This window comes from Phascolarctos cinereus, unplaced genomic scaffold, assembly GCF_003287225.1.
Source record: "Phascolarctos cinereus isolate Bilbo 61053 unplaced genomic scaffold, phaCin_HiC Scaffold_1;HRSCAF=81, whole genome shotgun sequence".
NCBI classification, from domain to species: Eukaryota; Metazoa; Chordata; class Mammalia; order Diprotodontia; family Phascolarctidae; genus Phascolarctos; species Phascolarctos cinereus.
The window spans coordinates 104128545-104146518 of NW_027555514.1; the positions used below are offsets into that span (position 1 = coordinate 104128545).

Sequence of the window (17974 nt, forward strand, 5' to 3'; positions counted from 1 at the left end):
GGTCCTGCCTTCCGACCCACTCCTCCCAGCCAGCTCTCATGCCGGTCTTGGTGACAGGAGAGCTGGACAATCACATGCCCCACGTCTAGGTATTAATAAAAACTGACTCAGCAAGGTCATACACCGGCATTCCTGGCCAACAAAAGTGTTCCTGTGGAAAGAGCCCTTGCCAAGTTCATGTCTTCTACTCTCCACTGATGCCCAACTCCAAACTTCTATTCCAAGGAGTCATAGGACCCCATGATTGAGAGCCCTGACCAAAATGGCCATCAGCACTGCTATAATATCTTTTATCAAGATAGCTTTTCCCCTATGCCCCTTGGGGAGTGTGAAGATGTAGTTACTAATGATTTCATAGTCAACAAACATTTATTAATTAGTGAGCAGATCACTAAGAGCTTGCCATCCATTAGAAGGCTTACTGATTTCTGAGGTTAAATTTGAGATCCTACCAGGGATGGGGAGCCTGTGACCTTCTAGGTCCTCAAGTGTGGCCCTTTGACTGAATCCAAACTTCACAGAACAAATCCCCTTAATAAAAGGATTTGTTCTATAAAACTTGGGACTAGTCAAAGGCCGCACTTGAGGACCTAGAAGGCCACAAATTCCTCACCCCTGTGTGACCTAAACTCAGATGATGAGCTTTAGTCCAGGATACTCTGTGAGGGGACCCTAGATCAGTAGCTGATGGTCTCCGAGAAAGGTCACCATTTTTGTTTTGGGTTCAGAAGGGAGTTAGACACTGTGTCATGCATGGGCTCCTGGCCTAGGAAGAATCCATAATCCAAGCTAGACTTGGGCAGCTGTAAGATAGTGTCAGTCCCAGGGGCAGCTAGGTGGTGCAGTGGATAGAGCAACGGGGCCCTTGGGTTAGGAGGACCTGAGTTCAAATGCAACCTTAGACACTTGACACTTACTAGCTGTGTGAGCCTGTCCAAATCATTTAACCCTATTGCCTAGCCAAAAAAAAAAAAAAAGATAGTGTCGGTCCCAAAGGGTGGGCTAGTGAGGGAAAAAAACTGGAGCAGATCTCAGCCCAAAGAACCAAACTGGTTTGCATAGGGACCCAGAAGTCCAGCAGACCTCAGTATAGAAATCTCCATGCTGGCCCTGATGTGAGACCATTGCCTTAGGAAGCCCTAGTGGTCAGAGTCAGAGGTAATTCCCAGACTCACGAAATTCTGTTTGCTTTTTCTCTGTCTCCTCAGCCCTTAGGTAGTCTGCAGAGTGCTTTGTAAGATTTCTTTAGTACTTCCCATATGTGTTAGTCCTTCTCCCCAACTCAACTGCTCCGTGCCACACAGTAAGGACTATGTTTTCTCCAACAGGGCTTCTGGTAATAGTAATTCCTGCTAATAGAGCACTTTTAAGGTTTGCTAAATGTTTTCTTCCCAACACCCTGTGAGGTTGATAGTATGAGTATTGTTGAGGCAGGGTGTGGAGGGGGAAATCTGGACTTGAAATTTTATCAGTGTGAAGAATTCCCAGAATATAAACTCCCTCCCCAGACTTAGGTCAGCAACTTTCCTGGAACATGTTTTGAGATAGCTGTCCTAAGGTCACACAACTGATATATGTCTCAGAGTCAGGACTTGAATCTGCACCTTCCTGACACCAAGGTTGGCCCTCTCCTGACTATATACACCAGGCTGCCTCTCAACCAGAAATTATTATCCCCATTTCTCAGATGAGGAAGCAGGCTATAAGATATTAAGGGACTTGACCAATTGACACAGTTTCTAAGTGTCGGAGGTAGATCTCTTGACTCCAGCATTATTAATCCATGACTATGCTGGAGTGCTTCTCATGTCTAATTTGGGCCAGTGACCAATGGACTAACTCACAGGGTTCAGGTTCCCTGCCTGTAAACTGTGTAGAATAATCTCAGCCTCTCTTAACTCACACAGGGTTCTATATATCAAATAGGAAATGTTTATCCAAGCAAAAGTCTATAAAGATAAAATGAACCAATAAAAAAACGAGCAGAGATTTACACCATCTCCAAAGGAGAGTGCTTTGAAAATGGCGGGTGTCCATGAGTCGTAGCTAATTTGCTCAATGGGTAAAAGTAAGCCACTCAGTTTCCATCCTGTTGATCTTGGGACAGAGATAAACTATTTCAAAGCCACAGCCATAATCATCTTGCAAATGTATATATTTGGTCCAGGGAGGGGCTAGTAAATTTTTAACAGCCAGCTCTCTGGGGGAAAAAAGCATGCTGGGGTAATAGGCTTTTAAGTTTAAACTACATTATTAACATTTTTTCCATCATTTTCTTGAGTCTAGCATCAATTAACAAGATAAATACACCTTAATTTGTAATGTTTGCCAACTTCCAAAGTAAATGGGTATTAGGTGGTGCAGTGGGTAGAGTATCAGGCTTGGAATCAGGAAGATTCATTTTCCTGAGTTCAAATGTGGCCTCAGACATTTACTAGCTGTATGACCCTGGGAAAGTCACTGAACCCTGTCTGCCCCAGTTTCCTCATGTGTAAAATGAGCTGAAGAAGGAAATGGCAAACCACCCCAGTAATCTTTGCCAAGAAAACCCCAAATGGGGTCACGACGAGTTGGACAGGATCGAAGAACAGCAACAAGGTAGGAATGCTCACACTGAAAATTTAACAATTGACTCTTAGGGGCTGGTTGGAGCTGGCCCTACAGACCCCTGGGTAGTCCCAGGAGGGAGCACAGACAGTTCAATGCTTGGCCTCTAAATTTGCAAGCATAGCTTAAGTCATCATGTCTTGCCAATTGGGGCGGGGTTGTTCTGAGGAAAGAAAGTGTCCGCAGAATCTAAATTTTTATTATTGGCATACTAGAAGCAATCCTGGACAAGAAGTGAGGAAACTTGGGTTCTTTTCCAGCATTACCACCTACTGACTAGCGATGTCACCTTGGACAAGAAATTTTCCTCTGTTTCTTCGTATTAAAACAAAGGGGTTGGTCGATATTATTTCTAAGGTCCCTTAGAAATCTAGGATTTACTAGTAATCCTCAACTGCCCTCTAGTGGCCTTGGGAAGCCAACGTGCCAAAGAAGAAAACCAACTGGAGTTTATTTTGATCTGAGCCTGGTCCCCAGCCGGGCTACAGAGGCCTGCCAATTTGCAGATGGGAAGAGAAATGAAAAGGGCATGAGCATTTATTAATTGCCTATTATTCGCCATGCGCTGTGCTAAGCACTTAGATGGGTAGAAACTTAGGAGCAAACCGATTACCTCGCAGAATTTCTGTTCGGTTGATATTAAGTTAGAATGGTTGACTTGCTTTTGTGAATTTGGGGATTTTCAAACTTTTTATTAAAGCTTTGTTTTTGTTTTGTTATTTCAGTTTCCTTGGGACTTTGATGAGGGTACTTCAGACAGGTGGAGAAGAGTACATTAAACACTAATAAGCCCTCACTTTGGGTACTTTCTTTGCCAGACTTTTTTTTTTTACCTTGCAGTACTAGGCAGAAAAGGGGAGGAGACTTGGTATGAGTTACAGGAAGGTAACCTGCTAGTTCTCTGCTATCGGGACATTCCCATGACCCTGTTTTGAAACTCTTGGGATGTCAGTTTGAATTCTGAGAGATTTAGAAAGGAGTTGGTTTTGTTTTTCAGGAAATCCAATTTTAAAAAATAGGTAAAATTACAATTGTGTGAATTAATGACTCCCTATTTCACCCCCCTCCATCTCCCTCCCCGGTTCTTAGTATTCAATCTGAGGGAGACGTAAACCTTTCTGTGTTTGAGCCTGAGCTTCCTCATTGCGCCAATGAGAACCCTGCGTATAAATGGGGATGAGAGAGAGGAAAACACATTATCCAATTACAGACCCTTTCAATTGTACACCAATATCTTTCCAGTGACCTTCGCAATTCTGTAGTGAGGATTCCAATCCCATCAATCTTTGGGACCAGAAAGACTCTTCGTGTCCAAAGAGGTATTTATAGACATTGTAGAACGGGCCTTTTTTTTTTTAAAGCTGGGAGTTAAAAAAAAAAAGGTCTTGGGAAGAAGACAGAAGGGGAGAAAGGAGATTGGCTGGCTAGGTAAAGGCACCCATATGCTACATCTTTTTCAAGCCTGAGGATTTGGTTCTGCTGCTCGGCATGGGTTACCTGATTCCATCTGTGATAGGACGGCAGCAACTGATTCCCGACCTGTCGGCCTTCAGTGAAGTGCACAGCACTGGCAGCCCGTACGTTGAGATAGAGTTCCTTCTGTGCTCAGACCAAGGACACGTTGTTACCCCAGGGTTTATAGCTTCCTGTTACTGGATTTGGGGCCAGGCCCATGCTGGACTCACAAACTTCCGCCCTTGGGGAGTTAGAAAGAAGTAAGAAGGTATGCTTCGGGTCCTGGGCCTTGGAGAGTACTTGCATTTGAAGTAATTTCTTGATATCACAAGGGTTTTCTGTTACAGTTAAATATTCTTTCTCTCACCACTATAATTTGAGGTTGTGTGATAAATCTTGCTTGGTCTGAAAGAAGGAGATTCATTGGGTCGAAGGTTCTGGGGCCCTACTAGTGTGAGTAATTTTGGACCCCGTGTTCTAACATTTGAGACATCATGATACAGTGGAAAGAGATTCGTGGTCAGAGGACGTAGGTTCAAACCTTCCTTCTACCACTTGACGCTCTATGAGACTTTGGGCAAGTTCTTTAACCTCTCTGGGCCTCCGTTTCTTCATCTCCAAAATAAGAGGGTGGGACGAGGTGACCTAACGTCCCTTCTACCTCTAAATCTGTTAGTCCTATTTTTGATCCTGGGCACTACTACATTTGTCATCTACTTGAATCTTATTTCAACATTAAATTCACTTAACCACATCATCAATTTATACACAACCCCCCAGAGACTTTCCAGTTTTAGAAAAGAAAAAAAAATCCTACCTACCTATAAAATAGCAAATTTTTACTAAAAAACCAAAAATATTTTTTACAAATTTGCCTGCGTAATGTAGAAATTTCAGCTCAACTTTGACCCATTAAATGTACTGACAGAGAAATGAGGACCTAGTTTGTAGCTGGGCAATTCTCTGAAAATGAGCTATGGGCTATATATAGACATAAGCCATGCAGGCTGACCCATGTCCCTGATTTCACCCACTCTTGTGTGAAGGAGAGAAGTCATTGTTCTGTGTCAGGTGAGGAAGGTGTAGGGAACACAGCAATGATCCCTCTGAGCCTCAGTTTCCTTATCTGTAAAATGAAGGTCTTGAGTGGTTCACTTTCTAAGATTCCTTCTGGCCCTAAATTCTATGATCCTACAATGAAGGTAAATTTCCCCAGGATCATCCAAGCAAATGGCGAAAAGGGCTAGATTCCCTAGGTGAATATTCTACCTACTGTCCCCAGTACAAATTTCTCCCCACAGGCTGCTTATTGGGACTTCCAGAAGACACTGACAAGTGTAATGGTGAGGCTCCATTGCCTTTGTTAGGTAAAAACATGCGATGGCTGGTTAAAACAATCTATCAGAACTGAGTGTAAACAGGGCCCGTAAACCTCCTTGAATCAATCAAAGCCATTGCAGGAGACACTTGATCATGCCTGGAGGAACATGTATAAAAAGGTGGAACAATTTCAGAACCACACAGAGATTGAGAGGGTCTGGATGCAGAAAGAAAGGAGTAGGGCACACAGAACTTAGATGGAAACAGCCAGCAGCACAGGGGCAAAAAGAGAAAGAAGACAGGACTGAGCTATGGAAGAGAAAAGAAAGACTGAGGAGAGCCATCAGCCTTACCGGTATCTCAGAGCAAAAGATTCAACTTGAATCTGCTACCAGAAATAGAAGAATTACCAGTTCTATCCACCAATAAGGGACTGAGGGAAATTCCAAGAAAAGGGTCTGTTCTATCTCCAGCTTCCCTACCCAGGCCCATAAGCACTGTAATAAAACCTGTTGCTTTGTGATTCAAACATTTCCAGCAACCTGAATTTTGCCTCAACTACAGAGAAGCCAGGAGCTAAGTAGAGCTACACATAAGAGTGCTACATGTCTATCCGAATGTTAGGGGTCTTCCTGAGGGCTCATAATAGCTATGGTTGTACTCCTAACTTTTTGTCGAAAATTTGTTGTTGTTATTGTTGTTCAGTTGTTTCAATTGCGTCTGTCCAACTCTTCATGAATCCTTTTGGGGGTCTTCTTGGCAAAGATATTGGAGTGGTTTACCATTTCCTTCTCCAGCTTATTTTACAGATGAGAAAACTGAGGCAAACAGAATTAAGTGACTTGCCCAGGGTCATACAACTAGGATATGTCTGAGAAGATGAGTCTTCCTGACTTCAGAACAATGCTCTAGCCCCTGTACCACCAAAAATAAATTCCCTAAAGCCCTAGAGGAAGAACCATTATATTTCCCGTAGGCTTAAAACAAGCTAAATACTATAATAAAGTGTTACACAAGTCAGTGGGGAGCTAGGCTCCCATGGAGCAGTTGGAGTGAATCGGAGTACTCACAAATCTAAAGCAGAAATGCAAGATAGGGACAGCTAGGTGGCGCAATGGATAGAGCACCAGCCCTGGAGTCAGGAGGACCTGAGTTCAAATCTAGCCTCAGACACTTGACTCTTACTAGGTATGTGATCCTGGGCAAGTCACTTAACCCCATTGCCAAGAAAGAAAGAAAGAGAGAGAGGGGGGGGGAGGGGGGGGAGGGAGAAAGGAAAAGAAATGCAAGAGAGACACCAATGTTTCCTCTAGGAGAGGTTGTGGGAGGAGGTCTTTATTCCATTAGTAATCAATACATCATTCATAGATACAATCAGGGGCCCTGCCGGAGGAGCACTAAGGAAGCAGAATGGGAGGGAAAGCAAGGGGCGAAGAGAACATGAGAGTGGGCACCCAGACCCCCCCCCCTGCACCACACAGGACTTTTTTCTACATGACAGATAGGAAGTGTCCCTCTCATTATGATAAGGACAGCAATGGTTAGAGTGGCTCTTGGGTAAGGTGGGCGTGTTCCACTTTGTGAGTAACTTAAGGTCATTGTTTTGTTGTTTGCTGTTTTCTATGAGCACCGGTACTACTGGGTTGTGCAATAAGAACGCTCTGAAGCAGGTGTAAGGACGGTGCCAGTGGACAGTTGCGGCTCACTATAAGCTGAGTCCCTCAGAGGCGAGTCTTGAAGCCTACCTTGGGAAGAGCAGCCGGGGAGAGCAAGGTCTCCTGACCACAACCAGAAAGTGCAGAAAGCAAGGCAGATGGGGGAAAAAAGAGTGACTTTAGGGATTCTGCCAGTGATTATAAGAGTTGGGGGGGGGAGATTAAATATTTCCAAAGAAAAATATACTTTGTTCTCAGAAAAAATTAAGTTAAAAAGCAGCGTAATAAGGTAAATTTCAGTGCCTCCAAAATGTCAGGAAGATCAAGCAAAATAAGTAGCTCTCCAGTGGAGAGGAGCTACCCGGTTTTGTGGGGCTACAATCAATGTGGGAGCTGCTTATGTGGAGGTGGCGTTGATGTTGATGAGAAATATTTGCTTTGTTATCCCTCACTACAGGCAACAGTCATACATGGTGCCCACACGTGGCGTCGAGAGAAGCGCAGTTGTGTGCTACTTAGCCAAAGGGGAGGGCAGAGGCATAACCAGGCTTCAAAGCCTGTCTAGAATGGCACAGCGAGTCGATAGGATTTGTGCAGAGGAGGGAACCAGGAGCCCAGGACTGAGACCCAGGGTTAATATACTACTGCCTCACAGCTGCATGGCTGACAGAGAAAACTTCTGGGGTCTGTGGTTCCATAGTGAGTGTCGGGGTGAGAGCTGGGACCTCTCATCACTGGACCCAGGCATAGGGAGAGGCATGTGCTGGCCTGCTTCTCACACTGCCACACCCCTGCTTCACGTGTACGCCATCTTGCTGCATACCCAGGGCCTGGTCATCAGGCAATCTGACGTGACGAGTCTGGTGGGTTCCACGAAGACACACTCCCCATGACCTGAGACAGAGAACCTGTGGGAGAAAAAAAAGAACTCGATTTATTCTAAACATATGAGAAACATCAGAAATGCCATCAGAAATGCTAGACTCTTAACACAGTGCTTGACATCCAGTAGGCCTTAATAAATGCTCTACTTCTGTCATCTACCAGGTCAGTCTTATGCCTCTTCAGTACGGTATTTTATCTCTGATGGGAACACTTGTTTTGTAGGAAAACATAATAGTTTCCATCCAGAATCAGAATAGGGGTGGGTAGGGAAGGGAAATGAAGGGAACAAACATTTATTAGATGCCTACTACATGTTAGGTTTACAAACAATATCTCATTTGATCCTTGCAACAACCCTTGTAAGGTAAATGCTATTATTATAATGCCCATTTTACAGTTGAAGAAACTGAGGCAGATAGGGATTAAATTATTTGCCCAGAGTCGCACAGCTAGTAAGTATCTGAGGTGAGATTTTGAACTCAGGTCTTCCTGAGGGTAAGCAGCTGCCCAGGCCACAACATGAGGCAGAGGGAGAACGCTTTGTTAATGTTTTTGTTTCTGTTCTAGACCAGTAATTTCATCAGTGTGAGTGAATCCCCAGTGTAGAAACTACCTCCATGATGAAGATGGGCAACTTAGTTGCTACTGACAAGTCTTGAAGAATTGTCTGGGGTACAGAAAGGATAAGTAAATGACTTTTCCCAGGTCACATGGCCAATATGTGTCAAAAACAGGACTTGAGTCCAAGTCTTCCTGAGTGCAAGGCTGGCCTTCTGTCCATGGGCATGACTGCTTCTCTTTTAAACATTCCTTTTTATTAATGTATGTATTTGTAATGCTAGAAAAGTCCATTTCTCCATGGCTTATTTATTTAGTCATGAATAAATGAATGAATTCACACATACATGAATGAATGAATGAATGAAAGAAAAAGGAGGAGGATTGAAGTGCTTACTTTTTGCCAAGTACTGTGCTAAGTGCCAGAGATAAAAATACAAAAGCAAAGAGAGTCCTTGCCTTCAAGAAGCTAAGTTCTAATGGAGAAAACAACACAAACAGAGGGGCAGTGACCAGGGAAGGGCACTTTGGTCCCAATGTTGAATGGTCAAAAGGAAGTAGATTGGGGCAGTTAGGTGGCAGTGGATAGAGCACCAGCCCTGGAGTCAGGAGGACCTGAGTTCAAATCCAACCTCAGACACTTGACACTTACTAGCTGTGTGACCCTGGGCAAGTCGCTTAACCCCATTGCCTAGCCCCCACCCCCACAAATCAAAAGGAAGTAGATTGATACACCCCATCCCAGCACAATTGTTGATTTTGACCATTGGCCATGGTTCTAGGATTACCCCTTCCTGTGCGTTTATTTGTATTTGTATTTGTAACCCCAGCACTAAGCACAGTGTCTAGACATAGGAGGCTCCTGGTAAGTGATTAATTGATAAGCCAAATGTGTTCTAGGGAAAACTCAAAGCGTCCCCCAGACACTAACACACTGAGGCACCATTTTGAAGATTCACCAAGGATGCACACTTTGTCTCTCACTGGGCTATTGCTGTCATGGGTTGGGGATGGGCCTGAAGCAACCTTGACTTCCCATCAGTCTGTCACCCAAGAATTCACCTACATCCTTGAACTTACTTTTCAGCTCGTTCCATCAGAGAAAAGGCCTCTAACACATTGGGTGGCTCCCTCCTGGAGGGTGTGTGAGACACAGACAAGCATCACACAGGATGAGAAGGTATCCGTTGCAGGACACAGATGATGCATAGAGGAGATCACGGTCCCATCACGCCCCACCTTTTGGGGTAAAAAGTTCCATAACCTTCCTAGTGACCAGGTGCAATAGTCCAGCCCCTTTCATGGTACACAACCCCCCTGGCTGCCAGTACATTGTCCCTCCTCAAATTATTACGTATTTACTTATGTGTTCACGTGTATCTCGGCCACAAGTTGTTCCCGCCACGGAGAATGTAAACTCCCTTTGGGTAGCTATTTTTTTTTTTATGTCTTCTTTTTGTGTTCCCAGCCTACCATCGTGCCTTGCCCATAGTAGGCAGTCAAATATTTTAATCAAATTATTGTACCTAGTAGGCGCTTAATAAAGATATTTATTGGAATGGCGGGGAGCAAACATTTAGTAAAAGCCCTCTAAATAACAGGTACTGGGCTAAGCACATTATAAGGACTCCTTAGAGCCTCAGAACCGTGGGAAGTAGGTACTCTTATTATCCCCGTTTTCCAGATAAACTGAGACAGAGATAAGTGACCAACATCACATAGCTAGTAAGTGTCTGAGGTCATGATTTAAACTCAGACCTTCCTGACTCCAGGCCCAGCACTCTATCCACTAGGCCCCCTAGCTGCCTCAATTTATATCCTCGAAGCTTCAAGGAAATCCTCTGGTTCTGGCTCTTAAGAAGGGCAGCATGGAAAGAGCATTGAACTCGGATCTGGGTTCGAATCCTGACTCCAATGTTTCCTAGTCATATAACCATAGACAAGTCACTGCCCATCTCCGAGCCTCATTTTCCTCGTCTCTGAAATAGGGCTGCCTATACAGGGTTGTTATGAGAATCAAATGAGATAATATATATATAATGAGTTTTATAAACTATAAAGCACTTTATAAACCTTGATGCTATGCAGATATTCTCTGTTATTTGTTTCCTATTATAATGATTAAAATATTTGTTGACTGCCTACTATGGACAAGGCATGATCTGTAGGTTTTCAGATTATTGCATTCACCAAGACAGAAGATCCTTAAGACTGTTGTTTTTAAGCCTGCCTACGGTAGGCTCTTAATAAATGCTCCCTTAAATGATATTGAATAGAATCGAACGCTCTGATGCTAGCCATGAGCCTGGAATAGGATCTCACAGGAGATTCCATTAGTAGGTCTGACGACTTTGAGTCACCTGGCAAAGAGTTAGACTGTTAGGATGTCAGGCACGAAACTGCCCAGTCGTGTGGGGTGTGGGGATGGGGGATAGTGAAGTGGGACGATAATAGAGAGAAACACAGACTGTGGGCTTTCCAGGGCTCTCAGTGAAAATCTCTGCCTCAAGAGACAACGGGGGTTGTGAAAGGTGCCCAGGTCACCTCACGAGGATGGGACTTTCCAAGGTCCCTGGAGAAGATGAGCAACGCAAGGCCTGCAACGCAGCAGGTGCATTGTAACTGTTCGTCGGTCGGTTGGTTGACTGAGCGGGTGGTAGAGAAACACAGTCTTTGACTTTGAGCTCAGAGGTCACCCGGTCCACGTCCCTCATTTTCCAGGTGAGTGGCTAAGTGACTTGCCCCCAGACCAGCCAGGTAGCAAGTGGTTAAGGCAGGATGTGGCCCCCCGGCCAACGTCAGCACTCCTTGTGCTCTATTACATTGGCAAAAAAGAGAAGAAAGGAGAGGGGGTGAAAAGGATCTGGAAAAGGAAGCAGAAATGAAGAAGCAGACAGAGCCAGAGGAAAAAGGAGTATAAGAAAAGGTGGCTCAGCTAAAGGTCAGCCCGGGAAAACATTCCTGCTGCTGAGGCCTCGGGTAGACCGCCCTGCCATGAATGCACAGACACAAAGGGACCTCAAGACACCTTCCCTGCTTTAGGCACCTTCCCCCCTCTGCTTGGCAGCACCCACACTATTTCTGCCATGACAGGGTTTAAATGCCTTGATCTCTCCCATGTCCATCATGTCCTGTTTTTAGAGTCAAATGGTCTAAAATTAAAATTGTCACCAGACGGCTTCCTAACTACAGTTCATAGAAATACAGAATTTGAGCTGTCAGGGACTTTACAGTAAATCTCTCATTTTACAGCTGAAGAGACTGAGGCACAGTGAGGCAAAGTGACTTGTCCAGGATCACACAGCTAATGAATATGGCACAGTGGATAGAATGATGGGCCTGGAGACAAGAAGACTTGAGTTCAAATCCAGATACTTCCTAGCTGTGTGACACTGGGCAAGTCACTTAACGTCTATCTGACTCCATTTCCTCAACTAGAAATCTGGGATAATAATACCACCTACCTCACAGTTTTGTTGTGAGCATCAAATCAAATGAGATAATATTTGTAAATTGCCTGGCACATAGTAGGCACTTAATAAATGCTTGTTCCCTTTCCTTCCCTTCCCACTCCCTATTTCCAAGTCCAGTACCCTTACCTACTATGCTATGCCTTGCATTCTTACTCCCACATCCATTGTCTCCAAAGTAAAAACTTTCTTCCCCAGGAACAGGGAATTCTGGTTATTAACAGAGGATTATAAGGAAAGCACCTGTCCCACAACCTGTTGTCAACAAACAGAAGATGGAAAGCCAGCTTACTCTTCCGGGTGAAATGGATCTCCATTGACCCAGTGAAATTCGTCCCCCACTCTCCTCAGGCCAATCCAGGGCTCCTTCCTGGTGAATTTGAACATAAATTCCTATATCAAGAAAACAAGTAGAACCTTGAGATCAGATATCTCCTTCTGACATTTCCATGTGTCTCAGAACAAACCATAATCTTTGAGCCGAGACGGGAAGGCTATTGCTTCCTTTCCTCAGTGAAGTCAAGATTCTGACATGAAAGCTTCAAGCCGGATCATGCACTGGCCGTATTATATGGGACAAATTTTAAATCTCAGACTGCCCCCAGAATGCTCTGTCTGCACTATCTTCCCCTGTGCTCAAGAAATGTCATGTAATGCATGCCAAAGGCAGGGGGAAAAAAAGGATTTGGGGAACATCTGCCATTTTCTATCAAATGATATATGTTATGTCAAGCAATTTTTAAATCTTCAACTTTCTAGTCTATAAAATGTAAATAAATAAGCTTGCATTGCCTACCTCACAGGGTGCTTTTGAGGAAAAGGCTTCACAGGTCAATCAACAAATGTTTATTTCTCGAGCGCCTACTATGTTCCCAGCCCTTTGTTGGGCAAGCACAGGGGACAGAAAGATAAAAAATTATAAAATTCTTGCTCTCGCTTACATGTGAGTAGTATTGTTGTTGTTTTGTTTTAGTTTTGCCTTTCACACATATTTTTTAAATTCACAGGTATTTCATTTCAAATCAGGAAGCCTGCATTATCAAATTCTTTTCCGGACTAACACTGCTGATCAAGGCCAAGGCTTTATTAAAACAATTAACTTTTATAACAAAAAGCATAAACAGAGGGTTGATTCCTCAGTTTTCTTTCTCCTTGTTCCCTGACCACATACAGAGAGGATTCCTATTGACCTAAATACAACTAAGTGGGTTTTATGAACTCTTCTCCCTAGAAACATTTAAATGACAAGTACTCGGTTGCTGGATTCCTACCCTGGAGAGCACCTAGATTTTGGCCCGATGTCCCGTCCTGAGTCATACTCACCAACTCCTTCTGGCTCTGGATCACAGTTAGGGATGCCTCATGAGTGTGGCAGTACTGGCGCCCTGTGTTCCAATCTCTTGGTTCTTCCGAAAAGAAATAGCATTTCCTTCCATAGAGTAACCAGTCTTCTGGGCATGGAGCATCACATTTGATACAGCCCTTGGAAGCTGTGGGAAAGCAAAAAAAAAAACCACTATGAGGCTATGGATTTGGGAAAGGGCACAGCAAAGTCTCACGATCCTTAACTTGGTTCAGAGTTCCTCTTTTGGGCTTAGGGAAGAGCAAATGGGCTGTGACAGGCTGACATCCTACAGGCTTCTCGAGAGAGGAAGGACCAGAAGCTGACTCCCTTGTATAAGCAACCCCAGTCTAAGCACCATATTGTTGTTGTTCAGTTATTTCAGTTGTGTCTGACTCTTTGTGACCTCATTTGGGGCTTTCTTGGCAGGCATACTGGAGTGGCTTGCTGTATCTTTCTACAGCTCATTTTACAGACAAGGAAACTGAGGCAAACAGGGTTAGGTGACTTGTCCAGGGTCACACAGCTAGTGTCTGAGGCCAGATTTGAACTCAGGAAGATGAGTCTTTGTGACTTTAGACCTGGCGCTGTATCCACTGCACCACTGCCCAGAGTCCCTAAGAATTGGAAAGCCTCTTGTTGTTGTTTAAGATGATGATGATGATGATGGTGGTGGTGGTGGCGGTGATATCAAGCATTTATATAGTGTTAGTAAAGTTTGCAAAGCACTTTGCAAATATTATCTCTTTTTTATTCTTCCAACAACCCTGTGAGGTAGATAATATTATAATCCCCCATTTGAAAATAAGGAAACTGAGGCACACATAAGTTTAGTAATTTGCCCAGGGTCACACAGTAAGCAGCTGAGGTAGGATTGAAATTCAGGTCTTCTTGTCTCCTGGTCCAGTGCTCTAATCCACTTTTAACACCTAGCTGTTTACAAACTCCAGTCCCCTGAAGCACCCCTCCCAGATGCTGACCAAGCTTCTGTTTTAATACTCCCAGTGACTGGGAGCATTTCCACCTCTTCATGCAGCTTTCTCGTGCTATGTATATTTGGACAGATGTAATTGTTTTTAAAATCCCTTCTTACACTGAGCCAGAGAGAGTCTCCCTTTAATTTCCACCCACTGGTCCTAATTCTGCCATCTGGGGCATCATAGAGGAATGACTTCTCTGCAGAACAGTCCTTCTGATAAGAAGGATACGAAGACAGTTCATCATGCCTGCCTTTGAATCAAAGCTACAAGGCATGCAAACAAAAAGCCCACCTGGCCAACTGCTGAACTAAGGGAGGAAAGTGTAAGGTAGAAGGGTTTTAGATGTTTGTTGGTTTGGTTTGGTTTTCCCCAAGAGAAGAGTTGTACAAGGGGAGGAAAAAGGGGCAAAGAGGGGGCAGCTAGGTGGCTCAGTGGATAGAGCATCAGCCCTGGAGTCAGGAGGACCTGAGTTCAAATCCGGCCTTAGACCAAACATTTGACACTTACTAGCTGTGTGATCCTGGGCAAGTCACTTAACTCCAACTGCCTAAAATTAAAAAAAAAAAAAAGAAGAGGCAAAGAACAATGGACAGGGAATGAAGAGAGAGAGGTTTTGATCCCGGCTTGACCAGGTAGGCACTGTGTGCCCTTAGGCAAATCATTTCAATTCTCTGGGCCTCACTTCTTTCATGTATGAAATAAGGGTAACAGATTAACCTCTCTTTCTGGTCTCGTCTACATCTCCTGTTCTAGCATCAGCAGATTCTGTGAATCTAGTCAGTTCTCTAAGTTAAAAATGCTCATTTCTTTCCAACATCCCTCATCATTACAGTTTCCAAAACCCTCTCTACCCTTACCTTCTCACTTTTCCCCCTGAGAGAAATGATTATTAGTAACCAATGATTTGGGGAGATCCAGAGTTTCCCCCTTTTTCTAGAGTCCTCATCTCAAAGTTCAGTCTCTTGAAGGACATTACTGATAATGAGATTGAATTAACTCTCCTCACTCTTGGTCTGACCCCACCCAACCTTACAAAGGAATTTGAGGTGAAACTCCCAGCCAATGTCTTCTGCTCTGGCTTGGGTAGGGGATAAATTCTTTGATTAGATTGCCCAAAGCTGGGGGTAATTTAGAAGTAAAAGACATAATCAAAGTTCATTAGAATAGGTCCAGGCACTCAGAATATTCATTCTCTCATTAATTAACCAATCAGAATTGATCCCCACCCTCAGGGACATGCCTCTTCCAAGAGCATACAAGCCAACAGCCTGCTGCCATGATTGTCTTTGGCACTCAAGAGTGCCACTGATTTCTTTTATTAAAATGCTGGCATTGTTAATAAAATGACTAATTACTCAGGAATTATGTCTCTCTAACTTTTTAAATGCCACAATCCCCCAAAACATGCCAGTTCTACTTCTATTCCCAACCAGCATATTGATTAAAATATCCAAGTGAAATATAAAAATAGACCTTTCACCTACAGAAACTGGTCAGCTATTGACATATTGTGCAACTGTTCATCACGTGAGGATCCATCTATGGCTCTGTTAACTGTCCCAGGACAGAGGAGTGAATTCTATAAAAAGTCCTCTGTGAATCATTCAAGAATGTGCATTGCCTTAATAATGACCTGGATTTTGTGTGTGTGATCTGAGGCCATTGGTGGTAAAAGGAGAGTTAATCAGCGATAATTGAAATATTAGTGTTACTCAGACAGTTAAACTATTGCCTAAAGAAATAGCCAAGGAAGCTAGGTGGTGAAAAGGATAGAGTGCTGGGCCCAGAGTCAGGAAGACTCTTCTCCCTGAGTTCAAATCTGGCCTCAGACACTTACAAGCTGTGTGACCCTGGGCAAGTCACTTAACCTGTTTGCCTCAGTTTCCTCATCTGTAAAATGAGCTAGAGAAGGAAATGGTAAACTATTCCATTATCTCTGCCAAGAAAACCCCAAATGGCATCACAAAGAGTTGGAGAGGACTAAAATGACTGTATAACAACATGAAAAAGAAATATTCTCAGCAGGACAGCAGGAGCTTGCCAAAGACTTTCAAGACTGGGCATATTTTTTAAGTTACAAAGAATTGCTCCATCAACATAAACTAGCTTTGGCTACAGTTTGACAAAAATTTGAGATGTTGAAGAAGAAAATCATACAAAGTTTCAGATTACAAAGGAGTATTACCTTGCCGGAATTAGGCACTTAGAAACCCTTAAAGAAAAGACTAAAGGGGGCGGCTAGGTGGCACAGTAGATAGAACTTTGGCCTTGGAGTCAGGGGGACCTGAGTTCAAATTTGACCTCAGATACTTGACACTTACTAGCTGTGTGACCCTGGGCAAGTCACTTAACCCCAACTGCTCACCAAAAAGCAAAAAACAAAAACAAAAAACCTGAAGAAAATAAGAAGCTCAATTCACTTTTTGACACTGAAAGAACTGAAAGCTCTTCTGTCCTATCAGTGGTTTTTAGTGTTATGTTGTTAATGTTATAGTCCATGTATGGAAGTGAATGATGGAAGTGAATGAGCTAAGGAAATGAAAGAGCAGGCTAAAAAGTGAAAGCTATTTGGAGAATTTACAGAAGAGGTGCAAAGTTGTGACGCTCAGAGAGGCAAAGATATTTCTCAGTCTCTTCATGAAAGGAAAGCTCCTGAACAAGAAAAAAAATGCCAGCTTCAATGTAGCTGATAAAGTTAACATCCGCGTGTGTGAGCTTTTAATGGTGCTGGCTGACTAGATTTCAGGCCATCACCTTAGCAAACTGAGCCCAGAAGAATCTGAAGCAGATGATCGAAAACATCCAGGCCAACTTTTCACTCAGAAAACCTATATTCAAGAGAAAGTGGCAACGTTTTGGCCTCTGGTTGGCGAGTGGCTGCAGCGGCTGCTGTTAGAAATGATGAAAGAGATCGATTCAGAGAAACCTGGGAAGACTCATCACTTCCCCATCGAGCTGCAGAAATTATAGATTGGTAATCAGCACTGATCACAACAAAAATCTAAAGGAGGTTGTTGAGCAACTAATTTATGAATATGCAGAAAAGGAGCGAGTGATCACGAGGATCGCAAGATAGGCACTAGTGATAAGTTATACCAAGTTAACTGAGGCAGATCGAAGTGAGCAGAACCAGAACAATTTATACAATAGCTACAGCATTGTAAAGACAAACAGCTTTGAGAGGCTTAAGAATTTGGATCAATTTTGATTGGGATCAAACCTTGTTTGCCTCAGTTTCCTCATCTGTAAAATGAGCTAGAGAAGCAAATGACAAACCACTCTAGCATCTTTGCCAAGAAGACCCCAAAAGGGGTCATGAAAAGTTGGATGGGACTGAAAAATGACTGAAACACACACTGAATTAGTGTGAATTTAATGAACCTCTTTCAACCTCAGATTTCTCATTTGTAAAATGGGGATAATAATACCTTTAGCACTTACTCCACAGAGATATCATCCTCATGTCCTCATGCTATAAAATGAGACTTTATATAAAGTGCTTTGCTAACCTCAAAGTGCTATTTAAATATCGTTGTTACCTGGTTCACAACATTCACAGTGAGCTTGTGATCAACTAAAATCTCACGTGAACTCCTGCAAACCAGGTCATCCTCTCCTACGCAATTTTTTCTTTCCAGACTTTATGTTTATTTCTGTTACATGTAATTTTAATGGTTTCAGCCCATTATAACAGTCTATCAG

The 17974-nt window shown here is 43.4% G+C and overlaps 1 protein-coding gene across 1 annotated transcript in view; it reads right to left on the reverse strand.

Annotated features, from left to right (window-relative positions):
- Positions 1-6701: 6701 nt before the first annotated feature.
- CLEC2L (C-type lectin domain family 2 member L) overlaps positions 6702-17974 on the reverse strand; it is a 31538-nt gene continuing 20265 nt past the window's right edge. The window contains exons 3-5 of the mRNA XM_020998064.2: positions 13274-13440; positions 12243-12343; positions 6702-7945 (exon numbers count right to left, since the gene is read on the reverse strand). Coding sequence (XP_020853723.1) covers positions 7834-7945; positions 12243-12343; positions 13274-13440 — 380 coding nt within the window. The 3' untranslated portion in view covers positions 6702-7833. The remainder of the gene's footprint in view (positions 7946-12242; positions 12344-13273; positions 13441-17974) is intronic.